Below are 22956 nucleotides of genomic sequence, written 5' to 3'. Positions count from 1 at the left end.
GTTCATTTACAGTCTTTGTATTTAAAAGAAACCCTTACCATTATGTTTGTATCACAGAACAGTAATCATTTATTATAACCTAAGGCAAGTTGTAAATAAATTCATAATTCAAACAGCCAATATATATGCATATATGGGTGTTACATTGCAAATTCTACCTTTGTTTTACTTACATGCTTAGGAGCAGCAAGAAATCTTTTGTCGATATGTAATTATACATATAAAGTATATATATGTATGATACATGAAATATATTTAGAGATGTTCATAATTTTAATGGATATCCTTTGGTGTGAATAATTGAATACAGAGTTTTTAAAACATCACCTTTCACGTTTATCATTCGCTCTCATTTGTGGGGAAGTTAAGAGACATTTGCATGTGGAGGAGGGGTACAGGGGCCCCATAAGCCAGCTGCAAACCCTCCAGGCCCTGTTGCGTGGGAGACCCCACCCACGTTCACCCAGAAGTGATGTCGTATGTTTGCTTCGGCCATTCGCTAGCAGAAAGGACGAGACAAAAATGTTAAATTTCATAAGATGATTTATTAACTCCATGGTATACTGTGAAAGGTTTAAGGATAATTTGGGGGAATTTGGTCTTTTAGAGTGTCTGCTGCAGATTACAAGGCTGATGAGTGAGTGCTCAGCATTACTCCTGACACAGCACCCCGGGGGGCTCAGGACAACCCCAGGTCACCTGGCTCAGCCGGAGGGACTCCGGGGGGGCCCATGCGCGTTTACGTGTCCGTGTTGGGATTCTTCTTGCTGTAGTCAAGAATGTTCTAGGCTACCCCACTAGAGACTGCGATAAGTATACTCATGGCTTTATCTTTCAAACTCTGCTTAAAGAAATTATTTATGGGACTGTCTGCTTGCCGTCAGGTGGGCAGCCACATGATAAATATTTTAAGACCAAAAAGTTACAGTTCAGTTGCATCCCCGGACCGCCCCTCAGCATGAACAAAATAGAGCTAAATTTGGGAGTAAGGAGAGTAAACATTTACGGGACTAAAGAGCTGTTGTGCTGTTGCACAGGCGTGTCCACAGCCTTGATTAGAAGGAGTGTGCACGGCCCTCGACATGGAATTCCCGAGCACCAGACGTACTGCAGTGCCTCCCGGGACACAGCACTGGGTTAGACGGGAGTTTTTCCTGGACAGTATGAAATACTTACCGTGCCACGAGCTGGTACAGCCATAAACCTTTTTGGTGATTCAGGTTGCAGATTAATACTCCGTAAAGCTGATCTGAATTTGAACCCTTGCCTTAATCGCGCTGGTTGGGCTTTTCCATCTGCCTGACCAAATGTGGGGAGCTTGGAGGAGAGCAGCGTTCTCCATCACATCTACTGCCCAAGGCCAAAGGAGCCCGCAAGAGCAACCCTTGTCAAACAAACGTGTATTCAACAAGTACTTCCTGGGAGGGACAGGATGAGGCCTTCGGAGCGGACGGACACGGGAAGTTCCCACAGGTCTGGATCGCACCCCGTCCTCCGCCCAGGCCTTGGGTCAGCGCCGGTGCTCCCTGTGTCCTCTCTCCTCTGTGGTTGCTGTCCTCGGTGGGTGTCACAGATCCGGGAGAGATGAAAGGGAAGCCACTCCTTTAACAATTTTAAATGTTTTCCAAACACACACTTGATGCCGTTCTCCCTGGAGTAAACGACACAGAAGCGGAAACCAGACAGAAGCATGACTGCTTGCTCTCCTCTCCCATTCTCCCGCCATCACAAATAAAAAGGAAGAGCCCCCACCCCATCGTTCAATAGATTTTTCCTTGATTGTTGTTGAGGAGAGAAAGGAAAGTGACTAGACAATAAAATCAGTAACTTATTTGAAACATCAGCTTCCAAAGTTTTACTTGGCAATTGCGTATATTCACATAGTGTCTAGCCTTTGGGGGTCCCTAATTAATTACATAAACTCTGGCTCTTAGGGTTGTGCTAACTGCCCAGTCATTAGGGAAAAACAGATCTAAACATTTTTACATACAACGACTCAGACACATGAATATACTAATGTACATTAGGAAAACAGCATTTAACTTCCTGACCTTGCATTAACTAAAATAGCCATGTATTAAAACGCCCGGTTTCCTAAGCCTTCTGGGTAACTGAACTTTGTCCATGTGAAATGGCCTGGAGGTGGGACTCGGGCGGTGGCTGGCTCTCCCTCCCTACTCTCCACTTCTGACAGGCGGTCATCTGGCTTCATACCCCGCAATCGTTGACAGCTCTCATTTGTTGCCAGAAAGGTCTATGTAAAACTGTGCTGCACTCTGTACCTTTGTCATTTCGATTCCAAGACACGAGTCCGTCCTTACAGCCCCGTGGATTAGTCTACTCCCCTCTTCACCTGACAACCTTTCAATTTGAAGGACAGCGATCCCACCTCTCGTCTCCACGGCGCCCACTCACCCGTCTACTCCTAGGTGGTCTACTCTTTAGAGCACCTGTAGAGCAGGAAATAAATCGTGCATTTCTGCATTCTTAGCGAAGTGACAAGAGCAGACAACCTTGCTTTTTTTCTTGTGGGATGCAGGGTAGGATGAAAGGATGTGGACAAATGAATTCCTTGGGATGACAGTGTGTCTGTCGTATCCAAAGGCGGCTTCAGTCAAATGTTTTAACGTGTGTTCCAGCGCCATCTAGAGTCGGAAAACAAAATAGCATATTACTAATGGAAATTCGTGTCCTCGCCCTTTGCACGTGCGCCGTTCCTGGTGATTCTCGGTAAGTGTGGCCTCTGGAAGCCCCTGTGTGTTTTTGCACTCAGAACGAAATACGCAATTATGTTTCTGCCTCAAACACTTCTTGGAACAGGTTAGCAGTGGGAGAATCGCAGGTAGGTGTGAAGGCTTGGTGTTGACCTGATCACAGACTTCCTGACCTAATTAGCGCTCCAGGGAGGATTAATTTAACCGTGTGTGCGTCCTTCCTACCTTGAGGACTGACTCGGAGAAACTTAGGTCTTAGGAACAAGCATTTCTCTCTTATCTAAATCAAGACTCTGCAATTCCATGTAAAACGAGCTAAGTCCTTTCTTCTGCCAAGGAGCTGAGCCTGTGTGAGGGCCGCTCAGGCTGCACCGGGCAGGTGACCCACTAATCCTCTCCCCCTGCATCCCGCTGACACTTCCCAGGACTGTCTGTGCCAAGGCCAGCTCCCTGTGCCTTTATCCTGGAAGGAGAGGGGAATACTTCTGTCACCAACCTGCCTGCCTGCACAGGGTGCAAACTGGGACATTCTACAATCTATAAAAATAATCACGCAATTACTAAGAAATCATGAGCAAAACGGCTCCTTGTTTCATCTCCAATTAGCTGGCCGTAGAAAAACCTGGGTTGCCACACACTGATCCTAACTTATCATTAAACGGAGGTGGGAAGCTAAGCGTTCCCTCTCCTGGGTCAATACTTCCCGTCCCTACGCAAAGTGGGCATTTTGCTGTCAACATTTCTAGTTTAGTTGGACGCCTGAAGACTGTGAACGCTGGAGGGAGAAAATCGGGAAACCCTTGCGTCACCTGTCTCCAGATTCTCAGGTGTACCGATCGGACCCTCGGAGCTCGCCGGGCTCACGGCCACGTCACGTTCACGGCGTCTGACCAGCGTCAACCGAAACCAAAGAAAACGCATGTGCCCGAATCTTTCCCAGGCACCGTCTTAGACCCTAAGGGGTGACTGAGGAATGCGCCAAGTTCGTCCCCTGAGAGCAGGCGAGTTGCGTTCCACCCACCACCCCGGGATTCTCTCTGGCTGGAGGCAATGTAAACAGAATTAGTTTTCGAAGACAGGAAACTTACAGATTCTTAGCTTTTCTTCCTGCGGCACATGGCATAGCCTGAGGACAGAGAAGGCTTGGCAGGTATGTGCGCCCCGCGTTCTCCTCCTCTCTGCTGACTGGTCTGGGGCAAGTGGCTGTGCCTCAGCCCGCCGCAGTTCCCTACTGGGAACCTCGGGGATGAAAACACCGCCGAGTGACTGGCTCCTGCAGACGACGTGCCAGGCGTCCAGGTGCAGCTGGATGCCTCGTGCACTGCACACCCCACACGTCTCTCATGTCCAACCAGAGACCAGTTATTGTGTTTGCTCCCAAGCTTTGGAGAAGAATTAAAGAGCTCAAGGATATTTTGAGTTTTCCAATCATAGAAGAAAGTGTTTTATTTTAAAAGGTAAAACAAGCAAGCAAACCTAGGACTCCCTGCTGAAGAATGGAAACGCGGAAGAGAGGGAGGGTCGGAGGGAGAGGGAGTGATGTGACGCGCTGCGCGTCCTGGTTGCCAGGCAGCAGAGGGCGCGGTGGGGGAGGGACCTGGAGTGTTTGTCTGGCGCGTGGTGACTCCCGGCCTCAGCCAGCAGCTGGGTGGGAGGAGGCGATGGCTGAGGATTCGCAGCCTGAGTGTAAGGGCACCTGAGCGCTTTGTGGTTTCTGTTGGGTGTTTGTTTGGCGTTTGCCTAGGAGCTCGGCTTCTCGGAACTCACTGTGAAAAATGGAGACCTTTCTAGTGGCTGCAACTCAGCGCCCAGATCACCGGGTTTAGGATCGGATTTGCGGATGAGTTGCCTACTCAGAATATCTGATCACACGCCAAGAAAGCAGGTCGTGAGTGTGTGTGTGTGTGTGTGTGTGTGTGTGTCCTCTGGGAGGAGCTGGGAGGAAGGGGGAGATTTTTAGATGCTGTTCCTGCGTTCTTTTAAAAAGTGACACTTGCCAGACGCTTTCTATGGCACACACCTCACTAAGCCACGGCAAACCTACTGTGTGTCAGGGCGGCGCCTCTCTTAGTCCTCGTGTCCTTGCTTGCAGGCTGCGGTTATTGTTGCGATTTACGAATGGGAGACTCGGGTCGGGTCTCTTGACTCTGAAGCCACTGCTCTCCCACCACACAGCGTGCCTAGAAGTGGGGTTGATGACGCAGATGGATCTGGGGTCGACAGAAAGCTTGTTGGGTCGAGCAAAAACAGTCTGAATTATAAAATATTTAAAAAGGAATTTTATTTGATTACTTGGAGTGCATTTAGTGCCGTTCTATGTGCCTCGGACAGTGGGCAGTTGAGAGGTGGGGCCTAGAGGCAGCAGGCAACCTGGCCATAGGTCCCTGACTTCAACCATCTGTGCCTCAGTTTCCTCATCTGGAATATGAGGGTAGTCATAGGGCCTCCCTCCGGTAAGTTCTTTGACTATTTCTTCTGTTCCTCACACAATTACTCGATATACTAATTGTGTTCATAGAACCCTTTTCTTTACAAAGAATATAATGAAAACGTCAGTCTGGGCAAGTGGTCTTAGCCAGGAGTGACACAATGTCTAACTGGTATTCTAGCACTTTCCAAGCTCTCCTCTGCTTCCAGGTATGCTGGCTGCCCTTCCATGCAGTGAGGTCTAGTCTGGGCTATGCACTGCCAAGTATTCAGACAATTTTGCACAAAACACTTGTTTCTGTATGTGCCATGGGGTGTTTATATTTTCCCTTTGGGAATGGGAGCTGAGAGGCGTGGTCCTGAAGTTTAGAACCCTTGAGCCTGTTTTGCCACGTTTGTATGAAAAGCACTCAACACTCAAAAACTGCCCTAAAGCCTTTAAATCAGGAAACGTCTGCATTTCACATGCGAAAGTAACTAGTGGTTGGAAATAGAAACGTGTCTCATCATATTTCAGTATTTCTTAGTAAGTACACATTCTGTGCATTAAAAAGTAGGAGGAAAAAGTAGTTGCCAGACAATCCCTGAAAGTGAATCGGGTGAGATGTAGTAGCAGTTCAAGGTGAGCAGGGCCGAGGTGCCCACACTAGCCTCGCAGTGCACAGCCGTAGGAGCTGTGAGGTCATCCAGCCTGTTTGGGTTATTCTTTCTTTATAAAAGAAAATCTCTTGATTTTAAGGTCGTAAACTTAATTAAATCTGCAAATTCCCTTGGCCAGGAACATGGGGTGAGGAGGTGGACATCTGTGGGGTACCATCAAGGTGCCGTCCACAGCGACCGACCTAAGGGAGGTGGTGAGCGCGGGCCCTGCTTTCTTCCTGGCTTACAGCACTGTGGGTGCCTTATCACAGGCGGCATATCTCGTTCCCTGGGGGCGGGGGGGCTGTAGGATTCCTGGAGGGGGGTTTACTTCTTCCCCTGGCAAGAGAGCACGGTGTGTGATACAGAGTAAAATTTCATATTACTACATAAAATTCTAAAAACATTACTTCTTTTCCACATTTATTCATGAAGCAGTTACTCTTTTTGTTCCTTCAGAAGATGTTGGTGTGAATAAGACAGTTCCTTCCGTTGAGGAAATGTGACTCAGAGTGGAAGAGTGTTACAGGTGCTGGTGGTGTGCGTACAGGGGACCGTCCCAGTGCCATCTGGGGGGTTCGGGAAAGAAACAGTGCAGCCTTGAGAAGAGTTTACAGATGGTCAGGTGGGTGGAAGGGCAGAAGAGCCGGAGGGAGAGGGTCCGCACAGACGGAGGGGGCCCCATCTGGATCCTGTTAGCAGTTGTGGGGGGATATACGCCCTTGGCCTGGCACCCCGCCACCCAGCCTGCTCCTGGAGGCTGTGGGGCTCTCCTCTGGCCACACCTGCCCCTCCCCCCCCCCACAGGGCAGTGCATCTGTGGGAGCAGGAACCTGCCTGTTCTTTTGTCTTCATTTTTGTCACAAACACATTCCCCAGGATGTTTTCTGACTTGAGTGTGGAGGTGGGGGACACAGAACAACGAGATTTCTGTGGAAATCCAGGGTTCCCAGAGATCAGATAACAGGGCACTGATGTGTGATAGTTTTGACATTAAAGATCTGTTGCTTCTATCCTGGAAAAGAGGAATTACTAAAAAACAACAGCTTGTGTTTAAAAATGTCAAATGTTAATAATGTTTGAAATATATATCAATTCAAACCTAGTCTAAAAAACCTACCACTATGACTTATCAATATGGATTCAAAATTGGTTTGGTTTTATTGAATTTGTTTCCTGATCATTTTATAAAGAACCACATTTCCCAATGAATTATTTAAACCTTTTTTTCCCCATCAGTTTGAGATGGCAGCATGTGCAAATCACAATGTTTTCAGCGAGGAAAATAATTAAAATATTCGTTGCCAGCATGGGATCCATGGTATATAGCATAAGAACTTGGCAGAGAAAAATGGAATCTGGATTTTCCAGCTCTAATGAAGCAAGTCTTACTGCAATCTAAGGAAAAAAAATTCCTAAGTAGAAAAATGATTTTGCTTATTAATTTGTTGGTGGCTTCAAGTCATTTCTGGGAATAAAATAAACAAATGGTGACACAATAATTAAGTGGCCTCCATGTCCCATTTTTAAGGAGAGTTGGGATACTGTGCAGGATGGTGAATTTGTGTGTCACCTTAGTTGGACCCTGGTACCTAGATATTTGGCCAAATACCATTCTAGAAGTTTCTGTTGAGGATGCTGGATGAGATTAACATTTAAGTCAGTAGATCGCCCTTCACAATGGGGGCGGGCGCGCCTCGTTCAAGCATTTGAAGGTCTCACTAGAGCAAAGACTGACCTCTCTGGAGCAAGAGGGGCCTGAGGAGAAGCCCTTCGGACGAGAGCTGGGTCTGTCTCCACCGGCACATCTTGGACTTGACAGACTCCACAAGCGAATGAGCCTGTTCCTTAGAACCTATATTTTTCTCTGGATGTACACATTCTACTGGTGCTGTCCTCTAGAGAGACCCGGAAAATACAACGTGAGTTTAGTGCTTTCTTCACGTTTTGATGCCTTTGGTGACTTATAATGATTGTCTGTCTTGAAAAATTGTTCTATTAATATTTTAGCATTTCATACGTGGTTACTTTGAACTAATAAGCTAATCGATATGGGGAAATTCTCAAGAATCCCACTGCTGGAGGCATGTGCTCCGATATTCGATCACACGGGAGAGGAAGGATGACTTGTTTCCACAGGAGGCAGGGCAAAGGGGGACAGGCTCTGGGCTTGGTGCCGTCCCTGAGGTAGCAGAGCTGGGGGTGGCCCGTCTCCCCACTCCCTGGGGTGCACACCTGGCACAGCCCCTGGGACTGTGAACACGAGACAGGAGTGCTCCCCAATTGTGCTGTTTCCCATGGCTCCAGTGACCTCAAGACGGAGACTGTTGGGTGGGCCTGGCCTAATCAGATGGGGTAGGTCATGTGCAGGGGCCAGAGTTTGGGGCCATGGGAAGTATGTGCAGTGCTCTCGCTGGCTCAGAGATGGAGAGGGCTGTGTGTCCAGGAAAGTGGGTGGCTCCTAGGAGCCGAGAGGCACCCAGCTAGTCCACAAGAATTGGGGACCTCAGTACTACAGCAGCAAGGCACTGGGTTCTGTCAGCAACAGGAATGAGCCTGGAAATGGTTTCCCCCAAAGCTGCCAAGCACTCAGCCAGGCCCACGTCATGATATGTGTGTTGTGATGCCCAGAGTGGAGGACCAGCCCGTCCAGGCTGCAGTTCTGCCCGTACACCTGCAGGCTGGGTTTGGAGCTGCTGCAAGCGTGGTAGTTTCTTAGATTGCAGTTCCTCATGTCTCTGGGCACCTGTTTCTCTTCTCAGGAGAAAATAATGCATCCTGATTTACTGCCGTTGCTTTTCATCATGGATTGGGACACGGATTGGAGAAATGGGAGGTGGCCTGGAACCTGGAAGTCACTTCATTCAGAAATTAACTTTGCCACTTGTCAGGTGTTTGGTCCTGAGTGGGTCACATAAGTGCTCTCAGCTTCCTGTTTACAAGATATGGGCGAGACGAGTTACAGATGGCATTGTCGTGGGGACTGCATGCCGTGGCAGGGGTGTGGGTGTGGGTGAGTCCTCGGTCTGTGGGGGCTCAGGACGGGCCGTGCAGGGCTCAGTGGGCCTGGCTTCCCATCTTTGCAGTGCCTTTCCCAGCTCAGTAACATGGTAGCTCTCAGCTTTGCTGGATGGGAAAATATCTGCCTTTTTGTCCTCCGAGGTTGTCTGGGAATGTCGTGCCACAGGCTGGACGCTCTGTGGCCCTGCAAGCAATCCCCTTTCCTCAGGTGACGTGCAAGCTACTCACGTTCTCCCAGAAGCGTGTCGTAAGGGGCTCCCTGTACTGTAGTCCTTTAATGAAGTGGGTTCCATTTATGGAGTATCCGTTCCAGGCCATGTGTTTCTTTGCCAAGAGCTAGTCAATTGGTTGTCAATCAACCCTTCTGAGTAGGATGATTGTCCTGATTTTGCAAAGAAGAAAACTATGATTCAGAGAGATTATGTAAGATCTTTGAGCACACAGAGTTAGGAAACTGACTCAAAAAGCCAGGTTCCCCACTGTCTTGTGTCCTGGGCCCTGGGCCCCGGTGGACCCCACTGCTGGGACATGTGAGAAGCAGGGCCCGTTGTGGAGGGAGCTGGGTCCCTGCCAACAGAGACACATGTTTCCCTCGGTGGCTCATTGTCCTCCTACAAGTGAGGTAGGTCAGGAGGGGTGAATGACTCGTCAGTCACTAGGGGCTTAGCTGGGGACTCCTAAGAGAGAAGAAAACACCTTTCCTCGCTCTTAGGTAGCCATCTGTCAGCATCACTGGTAAGAATTAGCTACACTTTCAGACTTTTCTCCCAGAACTTTTGCCAGTGTTGTAAGAAGTCCTCTGTTGAATCACAACGCCTGTCTTCCTTCTTCCTGGCCTCGCAGAGTCCTGGGCTTCTGGTCAGACCTGCACAGCCTATGCCCTCGCCCGGCCCGCGTTTGTGGCCGGGGCTGGTGGCCGGCAGGCTCTCTCCTTCTCTGCATCTGTCAGCTCCTCCTCTGGGGGGGTGGGTGCACCAGCTCAGCAAATGCACACGGCCATCTATCTCATTGTCTTACTGTGGAAGCCAGTGCGCTATTTAATAGTTTCCTTGTGTTTTCTGGCCAGGTTACCTGAGGTGGAAGCACTGTGAGATGCCAGGTGATAAGACCCCATGCAACCTCACGAAGCTTCTGGACAAGTTCGAGAGAGCACACAGTGCTGACGTCTCCCTTTACACCATGGGACACCTGAACCCCAAAAATCTCTACAGGCCCCTGGAGACAATCACACATCACTGGCGCAATGCCAACAGGCCAAAGGGGGAAAAAGTCTTCAGGGTGGAAGAGCCGTCTGATGGGACGGTCGCACAGATGAAAGATGCACTGGCTCATTTTACCATCAACACAGCTCTGCATCCAAACGAAGCCCAGAACACACCGCTGTTCCGGTACCTGAAACCTCCTGCACGTGTTCCCCACACTTCCAAAGAGGATGTCACCCCAGAGGAGACTCTGGGAGCGGAGGGTCCTCCCACACAGCGAAGGAGAGAGGAGCTCAGCTTGCCAGAGATGAAGGTCCTGAAGTACAAACGAGCGGGGTCCAGCCGGCAGTGTGTGAGGTTGCCCCCAGCCAAGGATGAATACAAGTATGTCAGCTCCTACTTGGCGGGCGTCACGAAGGCAGACCAGTATAGGAAGTTCTTGTGTTTCCAAAAGGAAGTGCTTGCAAAGCAAGACCTGCCAAAGAACGATATCACTGGGAGCAAGGTGGCGGTGGGACATGAGCAGAAGCTGGGACAGGTGAGAGGCGGGCTTGTGAGACTGAGGACACACGGGCTGTGGCCCCGGGGGCCTGAATGCTGTGTGTGGGGCTCGCCCTCAGACACCTTGTTTCCACGTCCAGCTAGACGCTAACAGATGGGATGTGCATAGTAACGGTTCGGGTGACATAAAAGGGGGCTACGTGTAGAAACTGGCAAGTTGGAGGTAATTTCATAATCAGAAGCATCGGATGCTGCAGGTACTCTAGTAAATAAATGTGGGGACAGCAGCAGCATCTGATGACAGGTTTGCCTGGCCCACGATGAAAGACTGAAGGGAGAGCGGGGAGGGAGATGGGGTTTCCTAATACAGGTAAAGTCTGCCGACGCGTCACCTGCCAGCCATGCCTGTGGAGGGTGGAGACGTGGCACACGAAGTGCGGTGGAGAAGCCCCAGGCCGGTGAGTCTGCCTAGTGACTGAGCGTTAGAGAAGAGAAAAGGGGTCTACACGTGACATAAGCAAACCTCCGTGACATTTTTTGGCCAAGAGGACTGATGGAAAGAGAAAAACCTTGCAGAGCATGAATCCTTGAATACAGGATGCAAGGGAATGAATACAGGAAAAAAAGAAAAAGAAAAAAAGACCCAAACCCTTGGGTGGGCAGGAAATCAAGTTCTGGTTTAGGGGACTGGATGTGCCTCGGTTTACTCCCAGGGCTCTGCCGAGACCTGATCCTTGGGGGCAGGAAGCGGTACCCTGTGATGAAAGCCCCCACCCCTGGCTTTCTGATTCCGCCGCCTGAGGAACTAACTATTCGGAAAGGAAAGCCAAGACATCCTGAAATGCGCTGGTTCTCTTTCCCTCCAGGAGCTCCAGAAAGTGTGTGCGAGTGATCCTCAGCAGTGCAACAGGCTACAGGTCTTCGGAGAAGTCTTCGAAGACATTTGCAATAGTTCTTTGATATTTGGCGATATCTTGAAAGAAGTTAAGGTAATGGAAACATACTTTCCCCACCTACCAACTGACAGCCAGGCAATGGTTCTGCACACACGACCTCAAGCGTCACAGAAATTCTGCCAAGTACGGCGGTCTCCACTCTATAGACAAGGAAAATCACAGACTCCGAGTAACGTGTCCTCAGCTGCCTAAGTCATCACTGGGCCATGTGGCATAAACACCAGCTAGCTCACTCTTAAGCCCATATGTTTCCGCTAAAGCTTCCCAATTATCCATACACTTAAAAAATTGTACTTATGTGATACACAAACTTTTATAATCGTGCATATGGAATTGTTATGACTCCTTATGGAGTTAAACGTTTGTTGGGACTTCCTGACGAGAAGGACCCTCAGGGTGAGTCTGCATTGACGTCAGGTTCCTCACACAGTCTGCTGTTGTTCTCCACGTTCTTAATGCCAGGAATACGTCAAAGCAGTGACAGGGTGGCCCGTTCTCCAGGGAATGTCCCCATCCCTGGGGAGCTCGTCTCTGGCAGGTCAGCAGAACCCAAATCCATGGAGCTTCTGAGTGGCAGGAGGTCCTGTGTGTGCATATGTCAAGGCATTTTATGGTTCTATTCTGAGGTGATCAATAGTTAACACAAATATGCTTCAAAAACGGGAAGATATTAGACATTTTAGTGTGTACACTGTTTAATACACTGTAGGGATATTTTATAGTTTTTAAAATGATCTAAACTGATATCCTTAACCTCTGTATCATTTATACATGCAAAAAATCTTACATTGTAGCGTTGTCATAACATTTCTTTTTGCTTGTGTGTAGGATGAATACGAACTCTACATGGCCATTCTTCTGGCGTCGCAGCCTGCAGCACAGTACGAGGTAACCATCTATCATACAGGTGCCCAAAGGGGGCCTCTTTTTCCCTCCATCTCAAGACACTTTCCCAAACTGCTTCTAAGCGGCCCTTTATTGAGTGTCAGCTGTGCGTGAGTGAGTGTGTGTGTGTGTGTGTGTGTGTGTGTGCATTACAAGGTCAGTTCAACCTTACTTCTTAGTCCCAAATCATATGTGTGCATTTTTTTCTTTGTTTTGGGATATATTATGCTGCAGGAAAATACGCTTTTGATGGGCAGGATTAAACACAGGCCCAGCTGGGGGTCCACCCTGTTCTTTCCTTTCTGAGATTGAGTCAAAAAGGAATAAATATGCTTGCCCATCTCAGTCAAACACCAGAACTGCAAAACTCCCCAGGCCACCGGGAACCGGGTCCTTCTTTCAGTTTTGGAAACATGACAGCCCATCACCTAAGGAGGCAGAGAGCTCTGTTTTTCCACATTTGAACACAGCATTGCTTTATATCCACATACAGTGATTGAATTGAATTATTTCTCACTGATTTAGAAGAAATAATATCAGTGCTAATAATAATGTGCCAGAAGTATTTTACCAGCAGGTCCTTTCTGCACACAAACCAACAGTGAAACCCACACCATTTTTAAAATTTTTTAGGATCATAAAGCCTTAAAATATTTAAAAAAAATATTTTACCCAGATCTTCATGTGACTGGTTACCTGGATCTTCACATGACTTTTTGTCCTCCCTCTGATATGTCTGCCCCCTCCCCTATTTATCCATTTTTACTTGCATTTATGTTTTGACTCTCAGGACACCTCAAATACATTAATAACAGAAAAGGGAAAATTCTCCTCTTTCCTGTTTGTTTGTCTCACCTATGTGGCCTTGTCCTGCCTAGAATTTGCTGGCTCAAGTCAAGGGGCTGGAGAGGAGGTCTGTGAAGACAGCAGACATCTGCCAGGCCAGGGAGGCGCTGAGGGCGCGTGTGACAGCCACCAGAGCAGCCATGGAGCACAATGACAAGTGAGGGATCACCCGTCTGATTCGATCTATGTTGGGCTCATACTGTCGGACAGTATTTTAAAGCCAGGTGACCGTCATCTATGGACATTTCGTCTGTGTCATTGGGTGGTCAGGCCCGTCATCTGGCCTCCTCCGTAAACCTTCACATGTGAACAGAATCTTCTAGAGCTGGTGTTTCTATGGGGGGTGGAGTGGGAGGGGAAGGTTCTGAAGGAATCTCATGTCTTCTCTGGTGGTCTCTCAGGACTGAATTTGACAGATGAGAGTGCTGCAAAGTCAAGACCCTTTTACAAATGCCCTTATTATTTTTTTAACCTAAAAGTTCCTTTAACCTCTCTGTCAGTATAGAATCACAATTGGATAAGGCATAAATTTTGTAAAGGAAAAAAAGAAAAGATTAAAGCAAACCTGACATACCCAAAATATCCTCAAGGACACAAAACAATAATCAAAAACCAAAAAGGAAAAAAACCCAAAAGAACAAACTTATGCCTTCAATGTAACTAGAAGACAGAAAGCCTCCAAAATTGAAAATACCTGGAAATAGGAAATAAACATCACGTGCCAGTGAGCCATGATCGCTGCCTTTCTGCAAACCTTTGTGAGAGCAAGTTCAGTTTGGGGAAGAGTGCAGAATGGAGCTGGTAGAATCCCTGAAAGGTTCTAAAGCCACTGCCAGGGCCGGAGGGGATTCCCTCAGTGAGGACACTGCAGAGGTGACAGAGCAGCGACATATAATGGAAGGATAGGACTTCAGGGTGAGTGTGGAAGCAAGGAAACCATTCTGAGGTGACCACGATGTGGGAGAGAAGAGTGTTGCAAGGAAGTGATCAGCACCTGTGAAATTGTGCATTGAAGGGAGACGACAGCAGCAAACAAGGGGAGTTTAGAATCCCATAACAGAAGAAAATTGAAGGGCACACAGCCCTTCTCACTACCCTTCTTCCTTCCCTCAAAAAAAAAAAAAAACTATCTAGATAAAAATTGAAACAAAACAAAACAACCCAAAACAACAATACACACATAATTTGCTACTCCGACAGATAAGCGTTCTCTTGAATTAGGGATCCCACACACTACCCCAAACCACTAGCCCTGCCTGCAAAATACAGAGGTATAAACGCACGCAAACTTAATCAGATATTCTCAAGAGTATTTCAGGATAGAGAAACCACCTTGAGCCACCAAATTAAAACCTAAGTGTAGAGACCAACAATGAAAAAGGAAGACATGAATAATAATGGACAACTGAGGAAAGAGAGGTTCAAAAGTCAGAGTTAGACCTCAAGTCTCAATTGTGACATGCCCAATGGGGAATGGTTTGGAATGAGAATATAACAAAGGGCATTAGCGAAAAGCAGAAAAGCAATCAAGAGAATGAAAATGAGATAAAAATAAGAAAAAAAGTCAGAGAAAAAAGTGGTTGAAATGGAAGACAGGTGAAAAAAATTCAATTTACATATAATTAAAATCCCTGAAGAAGAAAAGACAATGGAATACAAACATAAGTAAAATTTAAAAGTATAGCACATTAAAAATGTATGCACGCTTAACACTCTCAATTTACATGTTGAAAAAGTTGTTTTTATTGTTATTAATTCATTTAATCTCGATTTGTTAAAATTGGGGGTCATAGTACCTTTTTGTTTATTTTAATCTATGATAAAATGAGCTAACATGTGTGAAAATCTTAAATTATTAGGCCCCTAATAGATGTGCACATTAAGTCATTTGTGGTATTGATGTTTTTAACCAAAGCACAGGGTTTCCCTCAGTATATGTAACACTTAGTAGGACTTCTTTTTCCCCTCTCTCTGCACCCACTAGAAATAAGATAGTCAATTTGTTTATTTTGAACCAGGAAGAGGATACAAAGAGATACACAGGTTTGTATTTCCTTATTTTAAAATCTCTTGTATTTTATTTTTAGTTTAAATACAGTGGAATTTGTGACTTGTATCTGTGGGATGAAATCATAATGCATATGGAAAAATGTGATCTTATTCCAACATCAGTCAGACCTTTCCATGGCTCTTGGTTTGTTGTTTGCCTCAGAGCATAAAATGCTACTTTCTTTGCCTCCTTGCTTCTTAGAAATGCTATTCACAAAATAATATCAATAAACACTATTGGAAGTCATTTATTTTACGTGAACCAGCCCCTTTATCTAGTGGCCTATACAGTCTCGGCCAGAAGGTATTCTTTGGTTTACTTAACTTGACTGACTTAGGCTCTCATTTTGTATTCATCTCCTAATGACCTTTTTGTTAGAAACTAAGAAGTTGGTTTTTATTTCTCAATTAGAAAAAAGGACGTATAAAATAAACAAAAGGAAAAAAGGTACGAATGGGATTCTAATATTTCCCTTTTTTATTACCAAACCATAGACTCAGACGTGAATTAGAGGTGGAGCACAGGTTGCTGCAATCTGCTAAGAAAAATGCAGGCAAGTTGCTGTGTGATGTCCTGACGTGTACTTTGCTGTGGCCTTTGGGTAGGGGCTCTTCAGACCTGGTCCGCTGTCCGTCATGCACGTTTGGTGCTGTGGACAGAGTGACCGTCGCCTTACTGCGTTCCCCTGGCTGCAAAGCCTTCAACAGCTTTGACTGATTTCTTAACGAAGGTTAGAAGAGCTTTGTGGATCTGATGCTTACTTCTTTTCTAGTATCATCTTTTGATCTTACTCATCTGGCACTCAGTACCCGACCCTACGTGATGTGCAAAATATTCTTCTCTCTCTCTCTCTCTCTCTCTCTCTCTCTCTCTCTCTCTCTCTCTCTCTCTCTTTCCCTGAATGTGCCAAATATTCTTCTCTTCCACCATGCCCCCACTTACTTCTTTTACTTGTTTAGCTCCTATTCATCTGTCTTTCCAGTTTCAACTTGTTCAGACCTCTCTGGCCAAGTCATCTGTGCCTTTGCTACCCTGTGTTAGGTGTTCAAATTCAGCATTCAGTAAACACTTACTGATTAAGTGAATGACTTAAAGGAGAAATAGCCCCATTCTTGGACCAGATAATTTTTATTGATGTGCTCAGAGTTTGAGTTACATTATATTTTGTAGCTTATATAAAATATGCAGCATATATAGCATCCATACCATAATACTGTTAACAACACATCATGTTATTAATAAGGGGCTGAATATTAAATAAACACAGTAATACTTTGCTTTTAAAAAATGTTTCTAGAATTATCCAAGAAAAATGTAACAGACGAGAAGCACCTTACTCTTATTGAGAAGGTTGAAAAGAAGAGGTGTGAAATACTTAAGAAATGGGATGAAATTCAAGATCTTGAAAGAGAAATTAAAACAACTTTGATTCATACTGGAATTTCACAAATCACTGAGGATAGGCTTGAAAGCATAGAGGTATGCAATTTATGTATTTGACTGTTCACATACTTTCATTTAAAGACCTCGATAAACAGAAATCAGTTTGATTTTGCAATAGGGTAAAAAATTACATAAAATTTGGTCCAAATATATTTTCATTTCAAACATTTGTAGCAAATGATTAGCAAATAATTAGAATAATTAAGAGATATAGCTCAAACAACAAAAATGAAGGTGATAAAAATTCTGTAGAGCTCTGTTAAGGGTCAAATTAGATTTCTTTCAGGTGAATTGATGTATCCAGAAATGTAATATTTTGTGTAGAAAATGATTGTCCTAAAAATAATGGCTTCTGCCATTTAGTGTCTAAAATGTACTAAGTAGTTTAAGCTGAAGCTTACAGTAGTTAAGTAACCTGCACAATGTGACACAATATAGAGGTGGCAAAGCTGGAGTTCAAGCTTAATTTTGGGGTGTTCCAAAGGCCTTATAATTTTTATTGTGCCATATTGACTCCATAGTTAGATTCTGAGTTGGTTGCACAATTGTGCTGGCAGATAGGAGTGAGTTACTGCCATTGAAAGGAGAGTCAACTATATTAAAAATAGTCTCTTACAATTATTGTAACAATTTTCTTGATGAAGATATATTGTAAATTATAATCTATGTTTTGAAACGCTATGGTGCCCTACTTTCTATGTGTTATAACCTAATTTTTATTTTTGTAGCATCTGACCCAATGTAACCACTGTTTACAGAGTTTGTAATTGATATGTAATTGTTATTTTTTACTGTGGTTAAATGGTTACATATAGTTTCCCAGCACTACTTTTTTCTTTTCTTTTTTCTTTTAAGCAGAATTATAAAGTGTATGGAAGGTGGTAGTGCTTCAAACTTGTTTTGATTTCTTTCTTTCTTTTAAATCTTATGTTCAGATTTCTTTCTGTGTTTTTTTCATAGTCTTTTTTTTTAAAACTAAATAATGTCCTGACAACAAACACTAACTTTTAATTGAATGTTTAAACAGTGAAAATGATGAGTTACAGCTTTTTATATTGGGAATATGATGTAATGCCCAAATCATGTAAACTTTTCTTTCATAATTGATATCTCTTTAAATGAATTGAGTCTAGGAAATAGAACATTCCCTTTAATGATTCCATATCTCAAATTTATACTACTTTAACTATTTATTATTTATATTTGGCTCCTTAATTCAAATACTGGAAGGTACAATAGAATTACATTTATTATCCTTTCAAATAACCGATTTCTGGTTCTGAATATGAAATACATTCATTCTAAAACAAAGAAATGTTTCAAGGATAAACAATGTGCCAGATACTGCTGTGAACATTAAAAAAAATACTATTTCGTTTCATTCCCAACAACCCTAAGAGACAGGAAGAGATAGCTGCTATTATTAACCCTCTTTCTCAGGGAGAAACCAAAGCAAAAATATGCTAAGTAACTTGATTAAAATTACAGTGAACTAATAGTAGAATGAGGATTTAAACTCAGCTTAGGTTCTTAATTATACACTACCCAGCCTCATGGATCTAATTGCTAATCCTTTTCGATATGTTAGCTATCCGGAAGACAAAGTCTTTACAGCCCCTGTCCAGCATTATTTGTTCACAATTATTTTGGATATTCTCATTCACAGTGTTAACTAAATTTTCAAGTCTCAGTGTAATACTCTTGGCATTTTGATTGTGTCTACAATGAATTTATAGATTCATTTGGGAAGAAGTGACAGCTTTACAATATTAATACTGCCACGAAGGATCATTGTATATTTATTTAGTTTATTTTTATGCACTGTTCTTAAGTAGTTTTGTTATGTTTATTCTTGTGACTTTATGGCACCTTTACTATTGTGAATGAAAACTTCAAAAACATTTAGATAGTACAGTTCATAATCAGTTATTGATGGTATATATGTGACTTACTGATATTTGTGTTTTTGTATTATATCCAGCCACCTTAACAAATTCCATTTGAGTTCTGAACAGTGAAGAAATCTTCTACTCTGGAATTCTCTGATTCCACGTATTAAATCTCTCTAAACTTTTGCATCATCAACCCACACCTTCTCTAGTTTTGATCCAAAGGGCCAGGAGCTTTCTGTCTTACCAAATGTCCTTCAAGTCATGCTTTGTTTATTCATCTGTTTTTCAATGGTGTGCAACTGGGTACTTTCAAAATTAGAATAACAGCTCTCACATAAATGGGGAAACTATTTAACAAATATTCTTAACCTTGTGTCTTTCTCTTAAAATCATTCCTCCTTCAGACTGAAGCTATAAAATTGGAAACAGCAAATACAGTTTTGAAGAAGACAATATATGTAAGTTTTTGTGAATCAATGTTTTTATATAGAACATAGAAGTATTTCCTATAGTGCCTTCTTGTGCTAAGTCATAAACCAAATAAGAGTATATGTAGTATCTTTCTAAATGATAAATTTCTGTAATGCTTGGAATAGCTAGCTATACAGACATTAGCTTAAAATTGAACAGGTGTATTTAAAAAATGTATTAAAAATACCTTTTGAAATAGTTGAATGTGCCTATCAGAATTGACCATTTCTCTAACCTTTCCCCACATAACAATTGATTTTAATGAATTTATTTGATGACAATGAATATAATGAACTGGCTCCTCTAACAACTTTCAGGATAGCTCTCTAAAACGTGTGCTAACAATTTGCTGCTTTACAGATTGCATTCTGTTTCTATTCCATACGTGTATATATCTCCTTATCATACGTAGTATAATTAGTATGTTATGCCCGATTCTCCAAGTGGTAATCTATTTGGATTCAATATTACTGTCATCATATGTGACCAAATGACTTTTAATTCTTGGTAGATTATCGAAAACCAAGTGAAGCAGTGCATGCGGAAGAATAAGATGAGTGAGAGGGAGCAGCGGTAAGTAGGGAGGCCAGGATTTAAGAGCCGCACAATCTGCTGTTCTCAAAGCCATACGTTTAAGATTAGGCTAGACTAGACAGCACTTTGAAGTCTTACATTCACAAGTCTTAACTGTAAATATAGATGTTACATCCCTTCCTGTGATTAAGAGTGTTTAGCCCACAATTTAATCCTCAATCTGTATATATTTTAGCAACATAGAAATAAATTCTTTGGAAAAAAACTGAAGAGTTAAGAGTTAATTCTCATGGGCAGCAATCAGGAAGGTGGGAGGTATATAGCTTTATGGGGCTTTCTTTTCTCAAATTATATCGCTGTCAGTCATATTCAATCTTTGAAAAATCCTGTACATGTATTACTGTGAAACTTTTAATTTAACTGATTTATATTATCTGTTACATAAATTTGGACTTTATATAGTTAAATTTCTTAAAGTTCATACTTCAGTTCAAACCTCACAATTAGGTAAGGCTGGGAACAACGGAAAGCCATTGAGAATTTAAATCTGAAAAGGGCTTATTTGTGTCAACAGTTAAACAGACATTTACTTGTAGGTAGGCTAGATTCATGAATACCATCAAACAGCCAGGGTTCTTCTGTCTTCCTTCCCTGTTTTCCTTGAGTGTGGTTCTAGTCCTCAGAGTCTCAATATGGCTGTCTCTAAGCATTGGGTCTATGTTCCCTGGAGGAAGAAAGGGGAAAGTGAAAGACAAATAGCAAAGAGCTTCTTATTAGGAGGTTTTTATAGTTTATTTGGGAAGGTAAGCCCTTCCCAGGGACTTCCACCCATATTTCATTGGCCAGCACCACGTCCCAAGACCATCCTTAGCTGCAAAGAAGTCCAGGAAATCGAACACTTCATCGCCAGCTTACACAGTATAGAAAATCATGGGGAAAAAGATGTCGGAACAAGTGCTGAGTGAGCCATACAGGTGGATCCTGGTTTTGTGGGGCTTTATATTATGTTAGGTGTCCTCAAAGGAAAAAAAAAACCACACACACACACACACACACACACATATATATGTAATATATACATATATTATATATATATATTATATATATATAATATATATATATATAAAATACATCATATATATATGCATATATTTATATATATATATATTTATATATATATATATATATAAAATACATCATATATATATGCATATATTTACGAATACAAAGTTGGGAAGGCTCCCATAGCCCTGGCAATGAGAATAAATGGATGTAAAGTTTAAATATCATCTTCAGGGTAGACGTACCTTGCTCCCACACGGTACTTAATCTGGAAAATGCTGCAGGGGATTTGCCCATATGTACAGAGAATCTTTGCTACATTCAAGGCCAAACTCTACTGACACTAATCTTTAAAATCAAAGTGGAGGATCGCAAACACTCACTTTGTGTTCTTGAGCAAATGTGTCCTAAAATAAATGTTTATTTTGAAATTTTCTTTTGTGCTTAATTTACATTTTTCTAATCTATTACATTTATTTGTTATATATTTTAAGGAACCTTTGGGAATTTATTAAAGAATTTGTGCAATTAGAAGAAACAGACAATGACTCCCAATGACTGGAAAAATGACCTATGAAAATTCACAGCCCCCATGTACCTAGTGTGAATATTTGCAGATGTATAAATTGATGAAGATACATTTCATTTTGTCAGTTTTAATCTCTAATAAAATTAATGTGATATATGTACCCTTCTCAAGATATTGAAATAAATACATGCGTGCATGTGATTAGTTTTGCTTTTTTACACATATTCATAACAATAACAGTTTTTGCAGTATTTTTTTTCTTTCATTCAGTAACTTTCTGCAGGGAAAGACATTTTCAAATATTTGATAGGAATAAGAAATTCAGGCCTCCTGCAGTACCGATCAAACTTGTTTCTTATTTTCCAATGCAAGCTTGTATATGGGCATTTATCAAAATGTAGTAGTCATCTAATTCATATCCATTTAATTAAATAATCTTCGCTAATTGTAAACGATACAGTGTTCTACAAATGTTATAACACTAACATGGTGCTTCTGCCTGGCCAGTGTGACTTGGAGTTTTTTTTTTATCCCTACTCTACTTTGCCTGTAAACTTGTCTGGGCACTTACAGTAAATGCGAGTCCGGTTTCTGTGGAGAACCATCTATAGGGCTGTTGGGAAGTTCAACTCCAAGGGTGAAGTACCAAAGGAGGGCTGTGATCCTAACTGGGACGAGGAGAGCTTGAGGTCAGAGAGAGAGAGAGATGCTTTTCCTGGGGCGTACTCCACTCTGCTTTTAGAGACTGAGTGGTGGCAGCTGAAACTGAACATTCTTACCAGATATAGAAGTAAATTGGACCTCATTAACGTTCGTTGAATTCTCGATGGTCAAGTTGCCTCCTCCTGGTTATTTATGTTCACTAGAATCTTATTAAATAGGCACCATTTTTCCCATTACACAGGGGAGAAAATTAAATGTGACATAGTGAATTGATTCGTTTAAACTACACTAAATAATAGAGTTGGCATCCGAACCCAGCTTTGGCTTGCTCAACTTTTAAACTCTTATCACCACATCGCGCCGTTTCATTTATATACGTCTCCAGTCAAGATACAGGGAAATGAGTTCATGCCAAAGAGTGACATGCAGACCACTGGAACTAAAAACAAGCAGACCAGAAAAGAAAGCTGTTTGGAAATGTGAAAGTGGAGCTTTTCTCGGGCAATAAGTGTAAAATTTCAGAATATATACATTATTTTCTGAGAGTGTATGTTTCAATATTATAAAATTAATACTGGCTCCTCTTAAAATTTTTGGAAAATACTCGACAGTGTAAACACCAAGGAAAATGTCCATATTTCTGTACACTCAGGCTATCAATGTTCCTAGTTTGGCATATTTGCTTATTCCTGACATTTTTTTCTAGTTTTTTTAAATACTTTTTTTTACAAAAATAAGGTGACCTTTTCCACTCAAACTATTGTTTAATATGTTTTCCCAAGTCACCTCTTCTCAATAATAAGCACTTGTCAGTAGCATTTATTGGATAATCTTTTCATAAGAATAAAAATATAACTATTCATAGCATCACACACACACACACACACACACACACACACACACACACACACTAGAAATGTTTCATCAAGCCAGATAACTTTAAACTCTCCTTCCACTTTTACGTGTCTGTGGATTCAAAAATAAGGTCCTCATGTTAAAGATTAAGAACAAAACCAATTGGACTAATGGATTTGTCCAAGATTCTTCAGCAAGTCAAGGGAATACTTAGGACGAAAACTGAGATATCTCGTCTTTCAGACCATTTTTTCAGCACCTTGTCA

The 22956-nt window shown here is 42.9% G+C and overlaps 1 protein-coding gene and 1 long non-coding RNA gene across 6 annotated transcripts; one reads left to right on the top strand and one right to left on the bottom strand.

Moving 5' to 3' along the window:
• Positions 1–5: 5 nt before the first annotated feature.
• On the bottom strand, positions 6–3941 carry LOC117019991 (uncharacterized). Of its 2 annotated transcripts, none has more exons than XR_004422610.1 (3): positions 3803–3941; positions 2283–2645; positions 6–1651 (listed from the first exon to the last, which is right to left on the bottom strand). It is a non-coding gene; the product is annotated as an uncharacterized LOC117019991 (long non-coding RNA). The 2 variants fall into 2 exon arrangements; XR_004422611.1 differs by having other exon boundaries at positions 2514–2645.
• Positions 3942–4049: 108 nt separating this feature from the next.
• On the top strand, positions 4050–22706 carry CUNH6orf118 (chromosome unknown C6orf118 homolog). 4 transcript variants are annotated; one of them, XM_033102225.1, is made up of 10 exons: positions 4050–4171; positions 9868–10541; positions 11371–11493; positions 12289–12348; positions 13224–13348; positions 15736–15794; positions 16539–16720; positions 18981–19034; positions 19559–19620; positions 21138–22704. In XM_033102225.1, the coding sequence occupies exons 2-10, from the start codon at positions 9894–9896 to the stop codon at positions 21199–21201; spliced, it is 1377 nt and encodes a 458-aa protein (XP_032958116.1). In that variant the 5' UTR covers positions 4050–4171; positions 9868–9893; the 3' UTR covers positions 21202–22704. The 4 variants fall into 4 exon arrangements, with proteins under 4 accessions (XP_032958116.1, XP_032958117.1, XP_032958114.1 ...); XM_033102226.1 differs by lacking the exon at positions 4050–4171 and adding an exon at positions 4342–4400 and having other exon boundaries at positions 18981–19044; positions 21138–22706; XM_033102223.1 differs by lacking the exon at positions 4050–4171 and adding an exon at positions 4342–4400.
• The last annotated feature ends 250 nt before the right edge of the window (positions 22707–22956 follow it).

This window comes from Rhinolophus ferrumequinum, unplaced genomic scaffold (genome assembly GCF_004115265.2).
Source record: "Rhinolophus ferrumequinum isolate MPI-CBG mRhiFer1 unplaced genomic scaffold, mRhiFer1_v1.p scaffold_43_arrow_ctg1_2, whole genome shotgun sequence".
Lineage (NCBI taxonomy): Eukaryota > Metazoa > Chordata > Mammalia > Chiroptera > Rhinolophidae > Rhinolophus > Rhinolophus ferrumequinum.
Note: the sequence above shows the minus strand (reverse complement) of the source record. Positions and strands in the feature narration are given on the sequence as shown.

Excerpts from the sequence above, each read along its gene's own strand:
- CUNH6orf118 (XM_033102223.1), top strand. The coding sequence starts at position 4,376 with ATGGCTGAGGATTCGCAGCCTGAGT. Across the intron at positions 4,401-9,867 it reads TGAGGATTCGCAGCCTGAGT|GTTACCTGAGGTGGAAGCAC; the intron begins GTAAGGGCACCT and ends TTTTCTGGCCAG. Across the intron at positions 12,349-13,223 it reads AGCCTGCAGCACAGTACGAG|AATTTGCTGGCTCAAGTCAA; the intron begins GTAACCATCTAT and ends TGTCCTGCCTAG.